Source organism: Thamnophis elegans, chromosome 3 (genome assembly GCF_009769535.1).
Source record: "Thamnophis elegans isolate rThaEle1 chromosome 3, rThaEle1.pri, whole genome shotgun sequence".
NCBI classification, from domain to species: domain Eukaryota; kingdom Metazoa; phylum Chordata; class Lepidosauria; order Squamata; family Colubridae; genus Thamnophis; species Thamnophis elegans.
Genome location: NC_045543.1, coordinates 128,329,215 through 128,347,309, shown reverse-complemented (window position 1 = coordinate 128,347,309; position 18,095 = coordinate 128,329,215). Strand labels below are relative to the sequence as shown.

The 18,095-nt window shown below is 39.3% G+C and overlaps 1 protein-coding gene across 3 annotated transcripts in view; it reads right to left on the bottom strand.

The window, feature by feature from the left end:
- Positions 1-1,092: 1,092 nt before the first annotated feature.
- LIFR (LIF receptor subunit alpha) overlaps positions 1,093-18,095 on the bottom strand; it is a 120,553-nt gene continuing 103,550 nt past the window's right edge. For all 3 annotated transcript variants that reach the window (XM_032213074.1, XM_032213073.1, XM_032213075.1), the window contains exons 17-20: positions 8,959-9,102; positions 6,400-6,493; positions 5,022-5,097; positions 1,093-2,493 (exon numbers count right to left, since the gene is read on the bottom strand). In XM_032213074.1, coding sequence (XP_032068965.1) covers positions 1,864-2,493; positions 5,022-5,097; positions 6,400-6,493; positions 8,959-9,102 — 944 coding nt within the window. In that variant the 3' untranslated portion in view covers positions 1,093-1,863. The remainder of the gene's footprint in view (positions 2,494-5,021; positions 5,098-6,399; positions 6,494-8,958; positions 9,103-18,095) is intronic.

Genomic DNA, 18,095 nt, shown 5'->3' with positions numbered 1-18,095 from the left:
GAATTTCAATCTCAGATCGCCAAGGCGTAGTTTGCGCCCTGCGACTGTTTCTCCTTGTAAAAGTTTGCAGGGAAATTAAGAGTTGGAGGCAATTGAGTATTGTAATTGGCCATTCCCCAAAGCAAATGGTTTTTTTCCCAGAGATGATGAAGAGAAGCTGTTGGAAGGCTGATTCCAAATAGTATTTCTGCAGCCTATGATTTTGGAAGACAGTAACATAAAGACTGTGGGTGACATGGGGAAAATATTCTGCCCTCACTACAGTTTCTGACATGGTATATCGTTCTTCACTGCCCTCTTTCCCTGCAATTTCCCTTTCCTTCCACCCCTCTTAGAAATCACCAAAGTCCCAATATGACACATGCTCATCCCTATCTTCCCATGGCCTTTCCCCCCCTTTTCTCAGTCATTGCTGCCACCAGTGGGCATATCCCACTGATGCACCTAGCATTTCTTTCTCCCATGACAGGCAGATGTCGTGGCTTTTCCCCTGTGTCCCCCAACTGTTTTTGCTCAAAAAACAAAAACATTTGCTTTAGTCCATGCATCCAAAACGTGCATATTTCAGTTGGGACACCAATCTCACAAAATGAGCTGTCCTTCATAGAGAATAATGCCTTGTTTCCCTGAAAATAAGACCTCCCTGGATAATAAGCCCAATCGGGTTTTTGAGTGCATGCGCTAAAACAAGCCCTCCCCTGAAAAATAAGCCCTCCCCCAAAATATTGCAACACAGCAGCAGCCATGAGTTGGCCACGCTCGCCGCCTCCTGCACCTCAAAAATAATAAGACCTCCATGAAAATAAGGCCAAGCGCTTATTTGGGGGAGGGGGGGTCCAAAAGAAAATAAGACCCTGTCTTATTTTTGGGGAAACACAGTATGTGTATGGAACATTTTGCACATCTCTGCGGCAGTCTCAAATTCATCAATCTCTTTCTGAAAGAGACCCAGTTGGGGCATAAAACCTAAATATCCACTAGGATGTCTAGATCCACATCAGTGCTAGGAAATGGGATGTCAGGAAGGCAGTTTATATTCTCTCCGGTTTAAGGTGAGGACATAGCACACATTGTATTTAATCTTTCTTAAAGTATGGAAAAATAAAGTTTATTAAAAAAATATGCTAGAAGTCCAACATTTATCTATACCTGGCTAAGGTTTAAAATCAGTGTTACACTTGTGTGGTATCCTGAGTCAAAATTATTGTATATACATGCATACAGCAGGCTCATAAACATAACACTGCAAGCTTCGATTGGCAAGCAATCTAAATTGGCTCTACTGGAATTAAAAGGGAAGAAACTGCCTTAAACAACGGTTCTCCAAAGCAGCTGGAAATCTAATGCCATAAAACCATCAGCAGCACTATTGTAGTGTTTTATCATCATCATCATCATCATCAAAGGCTGCCCTAAATATACTTTCTTAAAATTTAAACATATTCTTGATTAGACAACAAGGTCCCAATCCTGAACACACCTGCATATATGTATCCCTTTGAGTTTAATAGACATATTGATACCTGCAGATATAAATTTTGCTTCTATTTGCTTATGTTTCCTCTGGCATACTCCAAATAGAACATCATAAATATAGTCACAGATAAGGAACATTGAATCCGACTGACAGCATTGGGGAAGGCGGGTGAAAAGGAAGACTGTTGAAAGGTAGTTGCAGACTAGTTGCTGCTCTTTGGTTTAAAACTACCTTCCCTGAAATGCTGTGAATTAGCATCTCTACCAGTTATAAAATGTCCACTGTAACTTTCAACTTAACCGAAATAATCAACGCGCTGAGACAGCACTTCCAAAACTGTTAACAACCAGTTCCAAGCAAACAGCTATTTCCAGGGCCACCATGTCTTACTCATTTGATTTGGTGTGAAATAAGTTAGCAAAAGACCATCCTGAGTTAATAGCTTTGGGAGACTCATCGTCCTCATCTTTCGGAGGAATCAAAAACTGCCGAGAATTAATTGAACAAGGGCTCCCAAACGAGACATTATCTGTGGAGTCTGGAGAATCTGGACCGCCCGTATTCCAGGAGGGTGCATTCGCTTGTGGCCTATAGCCTGCACCCTTGTCTGAGTCCTCTTCTGTCGCTGATGTTTCCTCCAACTGTCTGAAACTATTAACTGCGAGTTGCATTTGCGGTTTATAACCTGCTGAAACCACACAGTCAGCTTCTAATTCTTCATTTGGTTTAACGGGAGCTGAATACATTGACTGGACATCAATATAAACAACCTGGGAAGACACAGCAGATTCATCCTCTGGTGGATTAGATATGACTTCTTCAATGATTGGTGGACAATAGGAAACCACAATGTGGCTCCCCGATTCAGACTCCAAGCCATCTTCAGGAGGGTCTTCCTCAACAGATGATGTAATGGCCGTGTCTTCAATCTTCAGACCCTGGGACTGGGTTTCAACTACTTCGATGTTGTTGGGAGTACATGGGTTCATCTCCAAGGTTTTAGAATTCGGGTTCCCCTACAATCAGAAAATAAAATAAGCTTGGTATACTCAGCCCTTGCAAATGTAAATAAACTGGATTATTTTGGAGTGGAAGGAAAATTACCTCACTTTTCTCTTTAGTGCTGATTTGTCTTTCTTTTTAAATATATATATATTTGAACTGTTTAGTCTTACATGAATATTTTATTTTAGCTTTGGTGGGATGGAAAGAGATTCTAGAAATGTTCCAGGTTTTTGTGCCATGTTGACTAAATATTGCAAATTTCACCTCATTTTCCACCAAGCCTGGGATTCTGTTTTGCTGCAAGCCAGCTAAGTGGTTTAAATAAGAAAGCTGCTTTATACCATAAACGGCAAAGCAATGACATGCTGTTTAATTAAGAATGCTGCTCAGACTTTCATAAACTTGGACATTCTCAGCAAATAAGATCTAACTTAACTAATAAAAATGTAAACCATTTATCACATGTATTTATGGGTAAGCCAATAATTTTAGGCTCGCAATACAATCCTAAAACTGGGTTTGCTTTAGCCATAGATGGGCTTATCCACAAATATATATGGCAATGCTCTTTTAAAATATCCTTATATATCTGTAGATGTCGGTTGTGAAAATTTAACGTGGTATTTGTTCTGGAAAAGAACATTTATTCATACAAAACATGAAACAAATCAAGTCCTTCAGAATAGATTGGGGGGGGGGGGAATGTACAAAAATTTCAAGGATCCACCCATAGCACATTTTCATGGTAAGATAAACGTTCCCTTCAAATGTATGTGTTAGTCATTCCCGACTCTAGGGTGCGTTGCTCATCTCCGTTTCACAGCCACAGAACCAGTGCTGTCCGAAGACGTATCCGTGGTCATGTGGCTGGCATGACTAAATGCCAAAGGTGCATGGAATGCTGTCACATTCCCACCAAAGGTGGCTCCTATTTTTCTACTTGCATTTTTACATGCTTTCGAACTGCTAGATTAGCAGAAGCTGGGACAAGTAATAGGAGCTCACTCTGTTACACGGAGCTAGGGATTCGAAAATGCCAACCTTTCTGATTGACAAGCTCAGCGTCTTAGCCACTGAGCGCCTGCATCCCTTATTTTTATGGTATTTTAGTTAAAAATCCAAGGGCTAGTTTATATGTGAATAGGCTTATTTGTACTAGTAATATATTTGATCAAAACCTGTGTATTTCATCTAGGCAGTTAGTGGGCTGAAAAAAGCATAATTAGAGGTTTTAAAAATGAGCTAAACATTTATTGCCATTCCACAGCTATCGGTTAGAAGCCACAATGACATGACATACATTAGTATTTTTAAGCCCCAGCAATTTTAATATGTATTGACTCCAGCTGCTGGGGAATCCTGGTGGTTGAAGTCCACACGTTTTAAAATCACTGAAGTTGAGAAACACTGTACATGAAATCATTATGAAAATATGCAAGCTACATCATGTCTGTCTCTTCTGTTATGAAGTCTTGGTCTATGTACCATCATTGCCCCTTGCCCTCCTATGGATGCCCATAAATCCTGAAGTTACTCCTGCCACCAATTCATTTTTTTCAAGAGCTGAAGATACTTTTTTCAATCCTTGCATTCATTCTCAATCTCAAGTGAAAAAAACTGTCACCCCTGAAGTTGGTTGAACTGTGGCCATTTTTCTTTTCCAGTTTTAGTAGAGTTATTTCCCCCCATTGCTTCAGAGATGACACAGTCTGGAGTGAAGAGGCTGGGGGGTGAGGGGGGGGTGTGAGATTAGCTGGGCTGTTGTGGCCTAAATAAAATTTAGGGAATCAAGGACGCTCGTGCAGGTGTTAGCAGGGTGGAGACTGAGGTCATCTTGCAACTGGACTGTATGGCTGAGATTCTGGGGGAAAGTGATGAAGTTTTACTTTTAATTGGGGAGGGGGAAACCAGCAGCAAGTTAGAGAACTGATTTTCCACCAGGAAGTTGCCGATTTGATATGTCTTAAAAAATGTTCTTTGAGAAACTTTGCCTGCCTTGGAGTTCTTATTGAATGGGGTATATTCAGTGGTGGGATTCAAATAATTTAACAACCAGTTCTATGCCCTAATGACCAGCTGGGTAGGTGGGGCTCGGTGGTCATGTGACTGTATGGGCGTGGCCAACTCAAGGTCACTCAGGTCGATGGGCGCTTCGCCTTAGCTGTTACAATGTAATAAGGGTGAACAGGAGAGGCAGTTTCTGTAAGCAGGGCAATAAAGATTAGGCTAGAAACAACACCAGAAAGTTTCCTTCTGGCCTTCCTTTACAGGGATCAGCCCTGTAAAGTGGGAAAAAACAAAAGGAAATTTCTTCCAACAATTGGTTCTCCGAACTGCTTAGAAAGTTAACAACCATTTCTCCCGAATAGGTGCAAACTGGCTGAATCCCACCACTGGATATATTATTTGGACTAACAGAAACACAACATCCTTTCACTCAGAAAGTGAAAGATTTTCCTTTATCTTGCCCTTTCCCAACCTCACCCCATCCATCAGCATTCTGACGATATTATTTGAATGGTAAAATGAAACACATTACCTCTGAATCCCTTGGGAAATCCAAAGCTTTGGAGTGTTCTGGGTTTGGAATGTCGGGATAGAAGACTTCTTTAATCCTTTTGAAATAAGGGAAGCAATGTTATTTTAGGAATTGCCACCAAACCTCCTGAAACATTTATTTGCAATATCAAAATGAGTCATGTTTCACCCCTCCTGTTTGTTCCTCCCAGAAGCAATCACTCATTAAAAATTCACGTAGGGCTTGGAGGAACTCAAGGTTGCCAAAGATGGGTCTTGATCACTGGACATTTATAGAGATTTTTGAAGGATCCTCGGTGCTTCTTAAGCTTGGTTGTTTTCTTGCAGATGTTTCATTATCCAAACTAGATAATTTCATCAATGCAGCACTGATGATGTTACCTAGTGTGTATAATTAAACATCTGCAAGAAAACAACTACTCTTAGAAAACCCCAAAGACCTCTCATTTCAACCCTGAGCTACAAAACTCTTGATAGAGAGTTTTGTTTCTTCATATTCTTAAACCTTAAATTCAAAAACACTTTGAATGAACTTCAGGAGTTGCTCCCCTTCCCCAAAAAATATTTAGATAAAGGTAAAAGTTTTCCTTGCACATATGTGATAATTCTTCCTGACTCTAGGGGGCAGTGCTCAGTTTCAAAGCCAAAGAGTCAGCGCTGTCTGAAGACGTCTCCATGGTCATGTGGCTGGCATGACTAAACACCAATGGTGCACGGAACGCTGTTACCTTCCCACCAAAGGTGGTCCCTATTTTTCTACTTGCATTTTTACATGCTTTTGAACTGCTAGGTTGGCAGAAGCTGGGACAAGTAACAGGAACTCACTCCGTTATGAAGCACTAGGGATTCAAATCGCCGACCTCCCAACCTTTCTGATCGACAAGCTGAGCATCTTAAGCCATTGAGCCACCACGTGGTTAGAGAGAGATTTATTTTAGCATTAACAACCAGCCATCCTGAGTCTGGCTATATCAACATCAGAGGTGGGTTGCTCCCAGTTCAGCCTGGTTCACCCGAACCAGTAGTGGCGGTTGCGGGATGCTCTCCCGGCTGGATGCTTCTGCGTATGCATGTGAGTGCGAGCAGGAGTGAACTGGTAATAAACCAGTTAGAAACCCAACACTGATCAACATCCTCAAGAAAGTTGTCCTCCAAATTTCAGTGGTATCTCCCAAAATCTTGCCCAGTGAAATGCAATTCTTGGAGCGCAAGAGATTTAGTGTGTGTCTGGAGACTGCTATGTTTTATCAATAAATCTTCGCCTATACAGAAGATAAAGTTTATATCCCATCTAATAGCTTAATACAAGAATATACGCCAGAATCTGTTTCTCTTTGTAGAAGAAAAAAGAAATTAAGATGGCTGGATGCCAAAGTTACCATTCCCTCTTCCGGTAGCAAAGGATTCCAGTTACAACTGCCAACACAAGAACCACAGACACCGGGATAATTATGGCAATGATCAATCCCAAAGCTGAAAAGTAGAAGAGAGAAAAGCTAGTAAGACAGCAATATTTCAGTTAGTCAACAACTTCCATCAACCCTATGGGGCAATTCCTAGAAAGTCTTTCAACATTAAGTCAAATTTCCAGAAAATAACCAATGTTGCTTTTAACAGTTTAAAAGGAATGGAAGTAATTGATGGGAAATGGCAAGTTTCCCTCCTGCTGTTTATGCACAGAGAAAGAGCTAAAATACTCTATTGATAGTTGGTACTCTGCTAGCTATTGAAGGACAATTCTATAATTTAAATTACCTAATTAACAATGTCAAGACAACAATAGCAACAACAAAACATCTGTAGGAGTATCAGAAGCACCTGGAAAAATTTCCTTCCTGAGACATTTATCATTTAAATTTTATATTCATTTACATTTTATATAATTTAAATTTTATACTTGTATTTTATATGAGCTGCGGTGGCGCAGTGGTTAAGGAGCAGTACCACTGACTGCCGGCTGACTGCAGTTTGGCAGTTTGAGTCTCCCCATGCTCAAGGTTGACTCAGCCTTCCATCCTTCTGAGGTTAGTAAAATGAAGACCCAGATATACTGACTGTAAACTGCTTAGAGAGGGCTGTAAAGCACTATGAAGCAATATATAAGTCTAAATGCTATTGCTATTGCTATATTCCTAACCCCCAAAATGGTAGCATCCTAGACACTAAGCAAAAAGATTACTGACAAAGCTCTGATACAATTTCAAAAATATACAAGGTAGCTTTATGAACATCTTGCAACTATATTGGAAACAGTATTCTTAATTTTTCTGTTAATTTATACCTTACAGTCTGACCTCAGTTTGATTCATTGAATTGAACTTTTTCTTATTTTTGCTACCTATTTATAAGGATGTCTTTAACAATCATTCTCCTCTTAAATGCATAAAAAGTGCCCATTATTCTGGATTCAATCTTGCCTGTAATTTTACTTCACTTCACTTCCCCTACAACCCTCAAGACGTTTTCATATTAAGGTAAAGGTTTCCCGCTTCCAGCTGTTTCTGACTCTAAGGGTGATGTTCCTCTCCATTCCCTTGCCGAGGGAGCCAGAGATATCCAAAAACACTTTCATAGTCATGTGGACCAGCATGGATATACACTGAGGTGCACGGGGCGCTGTTATCTTCCCACTGAAGCGGTACCTATTTATCTACTTTCATTTGCAAGCTTTTGAACTGCTAGCTTGGCAGTAGTTGGGGCAGGAACAGGAGCTCACCCTGTCAAGTATTGCTTGGGTCTCGAACTGCCAACCTTCCAACCTAGAGGTCTAGCTTCTTAATCACTAGGCCAGTGGTTCCCAAATTTGGCAACTTTAAGACTTGTGGACTTCAACTCCCAGAATTCTCCAGCCAGCTCTGTTCTGCTGGCTGGAGAATTCTGGGAGTTGAAGTCCACAAGTCTTAAAGTTGCCAAGTTTGGGAACCACTGCACTAGGCCACTGCATCATCTTCATTTTTATGCCACTGAGCCACATTCCATGTTTCCCCTTTCCCCCCTTTCATTTATTTATAGATTTAGACCCTGACTTTAATTGTGGTGCTCACACTTTTGCATCTAATCCTCACAGCCACCATTCTGAGATTGAGGGGCTGAAAGGAAATAACTAGACCCAGGTCTTCTAGTGAATTTCCATAGCTGAAGCTAAATTTGAACCTGGGCCTTCCCAACCTTAGTTCAATCCCCTGAACCACTACACCACATAGGCTCCTCCAGCTGAGTAATTTCCTCCACTTGCAGCAATTAATGGGGTAGCCAGCCAGCATCCCACCTCAATTGTCAATTTTTTTAACAGCAAAAAAAAAGAGGCTAAAAAAGAAAATGGCTACTATGTGAGTCCATAGCAAATCCCTTATCCCTACCCTGAGGAGAGCTAGAAAGCAATAGGTCCATGATGGTGAACATGTGGCATGCAGGGCCATTTCTGAGGGCACGCGAGGCATTGCCCTGTCAGCTGATTTTCAGCCTTGATTAGTTGAAGAACTACCTTGATCAGGGTAGTTTCTGACCTCAGGGGGCTGGGGTGGGCATGGCCAGCCTGATGTCACTCGTGTCGGGAACACCTGTGGTGGCGTAATTGCTCTGCCAGTGAAAATGTGCTACAGAGCTCCGTTTTTGGCTGTGACGGCCTCCTGCAAGCCTCTGCCAGTGAAAATGGAGCTCAGTGGGGCCACAGGAGAGCTCCATTTTCTCTGGCAGAGCCACTGCAAGCCAGTCCTTCGCTATTTCCAGGGTGGCCCCACAGGCTAGATCCAAGCACTCTGTGGGCCAGATTCGGCCCCCATACCTTGAATTTGACACCCCTGATATTAATGGTATGATTTCCTTTGACAAATGTTGAAACCCAGTCTAATGCTTGCTAAGGGCTACACACCATTTGTTCTTACAACACATGACAACGCCGAAATACAGAAGAAACATCCAATTGTCTCATTACTTACAATTTTCCTTTGTAACCACATTCAAGGTACTAACAGGTCCAGATCCTGCAGCTGTATAGGCTTCAAAAGTCAAGTGGTAACTGGTTTTTCCTTGAAGGCCTGATACTGTCAACACATCTTGGTTTAGATCAGTGACGTTGATTTCTGTATGGCATTATTGCAAGAGAAAAGGGGGGAGAAGGAGAAGAATTAGAAATGAAATGTCACAAAACAACAAAAAGCATGTTTGTAAAAAAAGCCCCGCATTCTTTTTTTTGGTGGGGGGGGGAAAGAAATAGGAAATTAACGATGGCCATATCACACAAGGATAATTTATACAAAATGTTTTATAGATGGCATCTTCTTCCGGCAAGATTGGCCAAAATGTATAGTAATTTATCCCCAAAACGCTGGAAATGCAATCAAGTACCAGGCACATACTACCACATGTGGTGGACATGTAAAAAAGCAAAAGAATTTTGGCAACGGATTCAGATGTGATTAGAAAAAATGGTTGGAAAAAGATTAGAATTTAAACCAGAATTATTTTTATTAGGAATTATAACAGAGGACCACAGGGTCAACATACGTAATACTATACATTATAACAGCAGCGAGAGTGGTATACACCCAACAATGGAAAAGTGAAAATGTACCTTTAGAAAGAGAGATAATAAAGAAAGTATTGGATTGCGCAGAAATGGTTTAATTGACATTAGAATTAAAGAATAAAGGAGAGATATAATACCAAGATATATGGAATAGATTGTAACAATGGTTGGAACTGAGAGGTGGGAGTTGGAACAGGAAATAAACAGGATTTGTAGACCCTAAATGTGTTGTAATATGTGTAAATATAAATGAGTATATTGGGCAGAATAATTGTAAACAATTAGTAATGTATGATGAGTATATATGATATGATAGTGTTTTATATGATAGTGTGTATGGCGGAGATAACGCCAGGATGGTCGCACTGTGTCCGATATTGTAATATGAAATGAATGAAAATATTTTTTTTAAAAGGTCCGTGTTGTAAACTGCCCAAATTTTCATTTAGGCACCCATAAAAGTTTTATAAACAAATTCATAATTTGGAGTCCTCTGTGCTCTCTGAGCTTGGTTGTTTTTTTGTAGAAGTTTCATTACACAACTAGAGAACAACCCAGAGCCAAATGGAGCCATGGAACGGCTAGTATGATTGTGTGTTGTTGTTGGGATGGGGATTTATTACTTTATTATTATTATTTTATTTCTTTTATATTGTGTTTTTATTTCCTGTCAGCTGCCTTGAATCGCCATGAACGAGTAGGCAGCAATATAATTTTTTCAAACAAATGAATAAATACCATCACATCGTAACTATCAATCACCATAATCATGCACTGATTATTAGCTAGTGGGCTAATGAACTGTCTGCAAGAAAACCACCAAGCTCAGAGTATAGCAGTGGTTCCCAAACTTGGCAACTTTAAGACTTGTGGACTTCAACTCCCAGAGTTCTCCAACCAGAAGAGCTAGCTGGAGAATTCTGGGAGTTGAAGTCCACACGTCTTAAAGTTGCCAAGTTTGGGAACCACTGGAGTATAGCAAGGACGCCATAATTCAATCCTGAACTACAAATAATCTGCTCCATAAATACATACATGATACCTGTAAAAAGATAGTAAAAATTGGAGCCTAATTATGGGTCACACAGAATATAAATTCATCTGAATTCAGACTGGTTTTCAAATCCTGGGATTCAAGGGTAGGCTCCAGATTCTTTTACTGTGGTTCGCTCAGGGATGCGCTACGTGCGCATGTGCAGAAGTAAAAAAAGAAAATAAGATAGCGCCACCATAGGCGCCGCCAATGTAACCGGTTCAGGTGCCTGCATGACCGAGTTATTACCTACTTGGCTGAACTGGGAGAAACCCACTTTTGCTGGAACATCGGAAAGAGGATTACTGAATGGCCTCCTTTCCATTTTAACTGCAGATCAAGCTGCATCCACATAGTTTATGCACACCTAATACAAAAACGATCTTTAAGGAATCACACATAATTGCATCCAAGTTTGCTTGCCTTTTCATAAAGACATCGGTAGCATGACAGGGAATGCAAAGAAAGGGCAACGAAATGAAAGCTGAGCAGATTAAATGATCTGATTTGGGAATTAGTAGAAATAAGGGCTGTTGTCAAGACTGACTCACCCTTTCACTTATATTCCGCTTCGCTCGCAACTTGACAAAGAATAGGGGTGGGGGGGGGGTGGAATGGAATGCAAGAATAGAGGGAATGGCATCCAAGCATCATTGGTTCCTGTGAGATGTTGTTCCCTCCTCAAGGGCACTCTGAACAGATGTCTCAGCATTACCAGTTGGTTCCCATAACAAAATCAACAGAAGTGATTTGGGGACGTAGTGGACTATGGGTGGCCAATGGGGAAAAAACTGTGTTTGCTTTTGTATATGAAGCCCAGAGCTGGTTTTGCTTCTTCTGTGCCAATGTGGTTTATTCAGTAAAGTTTATATTCTTGGTAAAATAATGTCCCAGGAGTTTCTTTTCCTGGATTCTCCAACTGGAGAGTTAACAGATATGCAATATAATGTCTCAGGAGAAAACTCATATTCAATAATATATTTGATAAAAGAGAATATTTCTTCAACCAATACTGATGGGGTAAATCACTGGAATATAAACTGAGAGCAAACCCCCACTACTCACTGAAAATGTTATGTAGTTTGGATAATGAAATTTCTTCAAAAAAATCACCAAGCTCAGAGAGCATCAAGGATCCCACTAATCATATATTCCAATATCTTCAGCCTTGGTTTTCAATCCTTTCTTCCTCATCGGTTAGCATTCCACAACTAATCATGATGTTCAATTTTCAATAGACTGTTATAAAATCCTATAAGACTAGAATGATTTCTAACATTTCTGCAGTTTCCTACAAGCCCGATATTTCCATTCAAACGTGGACCGGCAATCAGTCCATAATAAAATAAATAAATAAATGCATTATCATCAGAACGTAAAATTCTCCTGGTTAATTTTAGGACAAAAATATCCAGAAAATAATGAAAGGATGGGGAAAGGTCCCTTAGCATCATTAATTCAACTTGTGAAGATCTTCTGCTTCACAAGTTTAATTAATAATGCTAAAGGGGCCTTTATTGCTTAATTGAGTTGTGACAAATGCAGAAACTGTGTTACTTTGAAGAAACTAAACCCCTAATATCCAGCCATTGCAACAAATTGCAATGGCTGGATATTAGGAGAACCGAGGTGGCGCAGTGGTTAGGGTGCAGTACTGAAGGCCACTACAGCTGACTGTTATCTGCAGTTCAGCGGTTCTAATCTCACCGGCTCAAGGTTAACTCAGCCTTCCATCCTTCCGAGGTGGGTGAAATGAGGACCCAGACTGTGGGGGCGATATGCTGATTCTGTAAACCGCTTAGAGAGGGCTGAAAGCCCTATGAAGCGGTATATAAATCTAACTGCTATTGCTATTGCTAAATTGTGGCACAATTGCAATTGTGCATTCGTGCCAACCACGTGCTTCAAGCAATGCACACCACAGGCGCTACTGCGCAGTGCTGATAAGGAGGATTAAAAAGCCTTTTCTTAATCTGCAAAATAAGTAGAACAGCAGGAGAGGAACAGCTGTGCCGTGTGATTTAGATTCGTTAGGAAGCAGGATTTCCTCCTTTCCAGCGAATATAAATCACGGGGCAAAGCTGATTGTTGCACAGCTGATTGTTGGAACTACTAGTTTGTCCGAACCGGTAGTTAAAAAAAAACAACTACCAGTTTGGGTGAACCAGTAGTTCTGACAATCAGCTGTGCGGAAATCAGCTGTGCCACACAATTTCTAATTGCACGGCACAGGTGATTGCCACGGAGCGACCTGTTCAGGCAAACTGGTAGCGTTTTACCTCTGGCTTCATGGCATCAAGAGGACTGAATCCTGTCCTTGCCTAACCGTATCACATGACATGGAAAGGAGACCAATTGGTGGTTGTTTCTCCCATCAGCTGGGGACAATTGAAAGTAAGTAAAGGAAACAAAATTGGAGAAATCTATCTATCACTTTCCTTACACCCCCCCCCCCCACACACACACATTACAATTGCAAGGAAAGCACCATGGGACAGTTTTGTCCTTAAGTAGAATTTGGCTGTTCCATAAAGCTATAGCTGACCATTGCTATGTGGCAGGCAGCATTATATGGGAAGTGAAAAGTCTTTCAAATCAGGCATTAGAAAGACTTTCCTTGGGAAAATAAAATAGAAATAAATTTCACAAAGAAAGAATATGAAGATGTTTTTAAATTATGGAGGGGGATTTTTTTTTATAATTCAGAAACAGAGATCTACCAATATTTTGATCATCGTTAAAATGTTTTATTCTGGTTTTAGATTAGTTTTACTTAGTATTAGTTTGTTTTCTTCCATCCATATGTACTTTCACACCTCAAATGTTTCATAACAGAATAACAGAGTTGGAAGGGATCTTGGAGGTCTTCTAGCCCAACCCACTGCTCAAGCAGGAAGGGCTATACCATTTCAGACAAATGATTGTCCAATCTCTTCTTAAAAACTCACTGTGTTGGATCACCCACACCTTCTGAAGGCAAGTTGTTCCACTGATTAATTGTTCTAATTATCAGGAAATTTCTCCTTAGTTCTGCTTCTCTCCTTGACTAGTTCCCATTCATTGCTTCTTGTCCTGCTTTAAGGTGCTTTGGAGAATAGGTTGACTTCTTTGTGACAATCCCTTAGATATTGGAACATTGGTATTATGTCATCTCTAGCCCTTTTCATTAAGTTAGACTGATCCAATTGCAGCATACCCAATTCTTGACATCGCTGGTAGGTATCTTTAGATGTTGATTGTAGTTCTACAACACCTAAATCCTGCAACTGTTCTTCATGTTTTAGCCTTCAGTCCCCTAATCATCTTGGTCGATCTTCTTTGCATTATTGCAACCAGAAATGGGTGCAATATTCCACGTGTGGCCTTACCAAGGCATTATAAGGTGGTATTAACATTTGACCTGATCTTGATTCCATCCCTCTATTGACTGCATTGGCTCTTTTGGAAGCTGAAACTCATATTCAAGAGATCTTCACTAGGACTCCAAGATCCCTCTCCCTTATGATAACCAAGGATTGACAGGGCCTTTCAACTCATTTAATTGTCCTCTGCTTGGCTGAAGACAGGAGTTTTCTTCAACATTTTCATTTGAAAAGCACAATGATTTGCAACATTGCCCAGACCATATTTTTCCCATTCTCCGTTCCTAGATAAGTTGACCATAAATTTGACACCATTGCATTTCATAAATTTTCTCCAGGCCTTCCAGGTCCAACCAATTCCTCATTCCAAAGCTTAACTTCAACCCACAACAATCTCATAAAATTTGCTGATAGTTTTAAGGTTGTGAAACATTGCCGTTGTTCAATCTTCTAGCAATGGCTCAAGGAAAATCTTGTCACCGAATCTGAATAATGGCCATTCCATGTTTGTTTCCAAACTTTGGCTCAGATCTCAAATTCCTTATTGCAGACTGTGTAAAAAACAACTTTTTCCCTTCAGTGTATTTGATTCATGAAACACCACCATTTGTATCACTATGGAAGTTAACACCAATAATTAATTCCTATGTACCAGTACTCTCACATGTTCTTTCTGATAAGTAAAGGTAAGGTTCCCCTTGTGTATATGTGCCAGTCGTTCCCAACTCTAGGGGGTGGTGCTCATCTCCATTTCAAAGCCGAAGAACCAGCGCTGTCCAAAGACGTCTCTGTGGTCATGTGGCCGGCATGACTAAATGCCAAAGGCCCACCAAATGCTTTTACCTTCCCACCAAAAGTGGTCCCTATTTTTCTACTTAAAGTTTCACATGCTTTCGAACTGCTAGGTTAGTAGAAGCTGGGACAAGTAACGGGAGCTCACTCCATTACGCAGTGCTAGGGATATGAACCTCTGAACTGCCAACCTTTCTGATCGATAAGTTCAGTGTCTTAGCCACTGAGCCACTGCATCTCCTGTCTTCTGTACCAATCATTAAAACAACAACAAAGATACAAAAATGTGTTGTTTCAGGATGTTTTTATTTTATTTTATTTTTTAGTTTTAGACAAACAAGACATAAAACATAAAACCATCTTCCATTACATATAGTGTGTCGATCGGTTACAAGGTTCCTGTGCATCCTTTCCATAGTCATCACTTGCAATTTATATAAATCACATAATATCAAATCAAATATGTTTATACATTATCATTATACCTCATTTTTTTGATTATCACTATTATTCCTTCATTTTAAATGAGATATACTAAATATTGGGTTCATTTATATTATAACAATTCATTACATCATCTTCAACCTATACAAAAATAATATATATTTATGTTATATTCAGTATCATTCTATTATTCTTGTATTGATAACATTCTCTAGTATCTTTCATTTCCATGTTTCTTTATCTAACCATTGATAAAATAAATCCCATGTCTTATAAAATTGTTTATCTTCTTGTTCTCTAATTTCAAATGTCAATTTACTTATTTCAGCACATTCCATTATTTTATGAATAACTTCCTCCTGGCATTTCATCATCCTAAAACCAGCCAGTCATATTACATCTTTATATTATATTCTATATAAAATTGTTTATCTTTGGTTACAAAACTTTTGAACATCCTCTCCATAGTCCTCACTTACAATTTATATAAAATTTCATATTATCAATCTAGTATGTATGTATGTATGTATGTATGTATGTGAATATCTATCTATCTATCTATCTATCTATCTATCTATCTATCTATCTATCTATCTATCTATCTATCTATACACACACACATCCATTATTATCATTGTTAATCATTTATTTGACTATAACTATTATTACTTCATTTTATGCGTAAAATTCTAAATTTAACTAAATTTAAATTAGTTTTTATTATAGCATTTCATTACATCATCCTATATTCTTCCAATGGTAGTGCAATCTTATATCTTTTGCCATTTGTAGTATTTGTGTTCTAATTGCTTTCTTGATAGATCTTATATGGACTTCTCTTGGCAACTTGTTTTTCATTTCATATCTTATAAAGACTCGAAACCCTCCATCTGTTTCTTCCATCATCTTCTCTTTGGTTATCACCGATGCTTGTGCCAAAATTTCTCTCATTACTTCTGCCAAATTTTCTCCCTTTTCTTCTTCTATGTTTTGGAGTCTGAGGTAAAGTTCCAATCTGTCAATCTCCTATTTCAATATTCTACTCCTGTCTTTTCCAACCACGCTCAATTTGCTGTCAATATCACCAATTTTCTTGTCTCTTTGTTCATCTTTTTCTTCAATTTTTTGAACTCTATCCTGAAATTTCATCATTTGGTAAATATTCTCAATTTTTTCATCTATTTTTTCTGTTCTTTGTTCAATATTTTCCATTCTCTTTTCAATGCTCTCTGTTCTTACTTTTATTTTTTGAATTTCTTGCATAATCATTTGTAATGTTACTTCTTTTTCTTTTTCATGTTGCGCCATTCCTCCAAATAGTAAACACTGCTATTATATCATCCAAAGCTTTTTTATTAAATTCCAAACAAGTTCACTGTATTCTTTCAAGGCAAGGCTTTCTTTCCACTCCAATCCAGCTACTGATAGTACCCCAGAGGAGCACCTGTATAAACAGTCTGTGCTCTTCCCGCTGTCATTTTCAATAAACAAGCTCAGAAACCTTGAAATGTAGATCAAATGTTCAAAGAAAACAAGAAAAACAATGTTTCCAAGCCTCCAAGCCTCTAAGTGGCAGTGTTACTTCTTTTCCTCTGCTTTTACTCTCCTCTTTATTTTCCAAACTTAAGGAGAAAAGTTCTTAGATTAAAAAATTCAATAGAGCATTGAAAAGAGAAAAAGAGAGAAAGTCTTAATCAATAAGTATTAAAAAAAAGAAAAATAGAAGAAGAAAATAAAAACTGGTCCAGTTTAAAAAGTAAAAGGCATTTGTAAAAGTTCCATCCATTAAAAAAAAGTTAACACACTAAGTTTGACTCAGGCTTAATCTCGCCACTTAACCTCTTCTATCTTCGATTTTAACTTTACTTTTCATCTTTTTGGGTGTTCTTTTCTCTAATAATAAAATTTATCTCACCAATTTGACACACTTTCTCTCCCGCTTTTCTTCCGTTCTGGAGCTGTCCCAACTTTCAGCAGCTTCAATGGCTGCTTCTCTGTGGCCAGAAAAAAGAGCTTCTCTTGGATCTACCAGGGACTTTGTGATGTCCCTGGGATCAGCAGGATGTGCCCTTCTCTATCACCATCTCTACGGAATGGTTTAGGTCCAAAGGGACCATCCAGCGGCAGAGATATCGACAGCGATCTTGGAGCTCCAAGATAGCACATCGTATCATCGTGACATCAACTCTGCCCTCTGTTGTTTAAGGATATTTAATGGTGAATGCAGAAAATGAAGTCATTTTGTGGCATTTTAACAGACATGAATTCCTATGCCTTTAACAGAATTATGCATAAAACTGGATATTCGTGGTGTCTTGCTTGCAGCCTAGCTGTTAGAGGAACTTTGGGGAAGACTGCAGTATGGCCATATGGAAGTAATTTCCTGAAATTAGCATTTTTGACCACTGAAGCTTGATGGAAATTGCTTGTGTTTTTTTTTTAAACTGAAGTTAGTATCTTCTCCCCAGAACTCAAACTGGTAAGGCTGGGACATTTTTTTCCAGATGAACATTTATGTTCTTTCTTGCCAATATTGTATCACAACCTTTAACTGCTGCTAGATCTTTGCACCATTCAGGAAAATGCACAGGATTCTATACCTTGATTTTAGAGCTCTAAAAGTCGCATAACAAACAGTCTGATTCTATTACAGTAGCAACTGTTTTGTTTCCTCAGGTTGACCAGAGAGTATGGAATGGCTGGCCACAACATTTCATGATTTTGCTGCTGGACACATTTTGAAAACCGTGAATCACTTTTCCTCATCCATAGCTTTGATCACATCCTTCAAATCCAGCTTGTTGAGAATACAGATGATTTCCACAAAGATCTTACTGCTGATGGAATTCAGGGTTTCTCTGACTTTGGGGATCAGTAGCCCAAAATAAAAGTCAGCCAATGGAAGTTTTCCCCGTC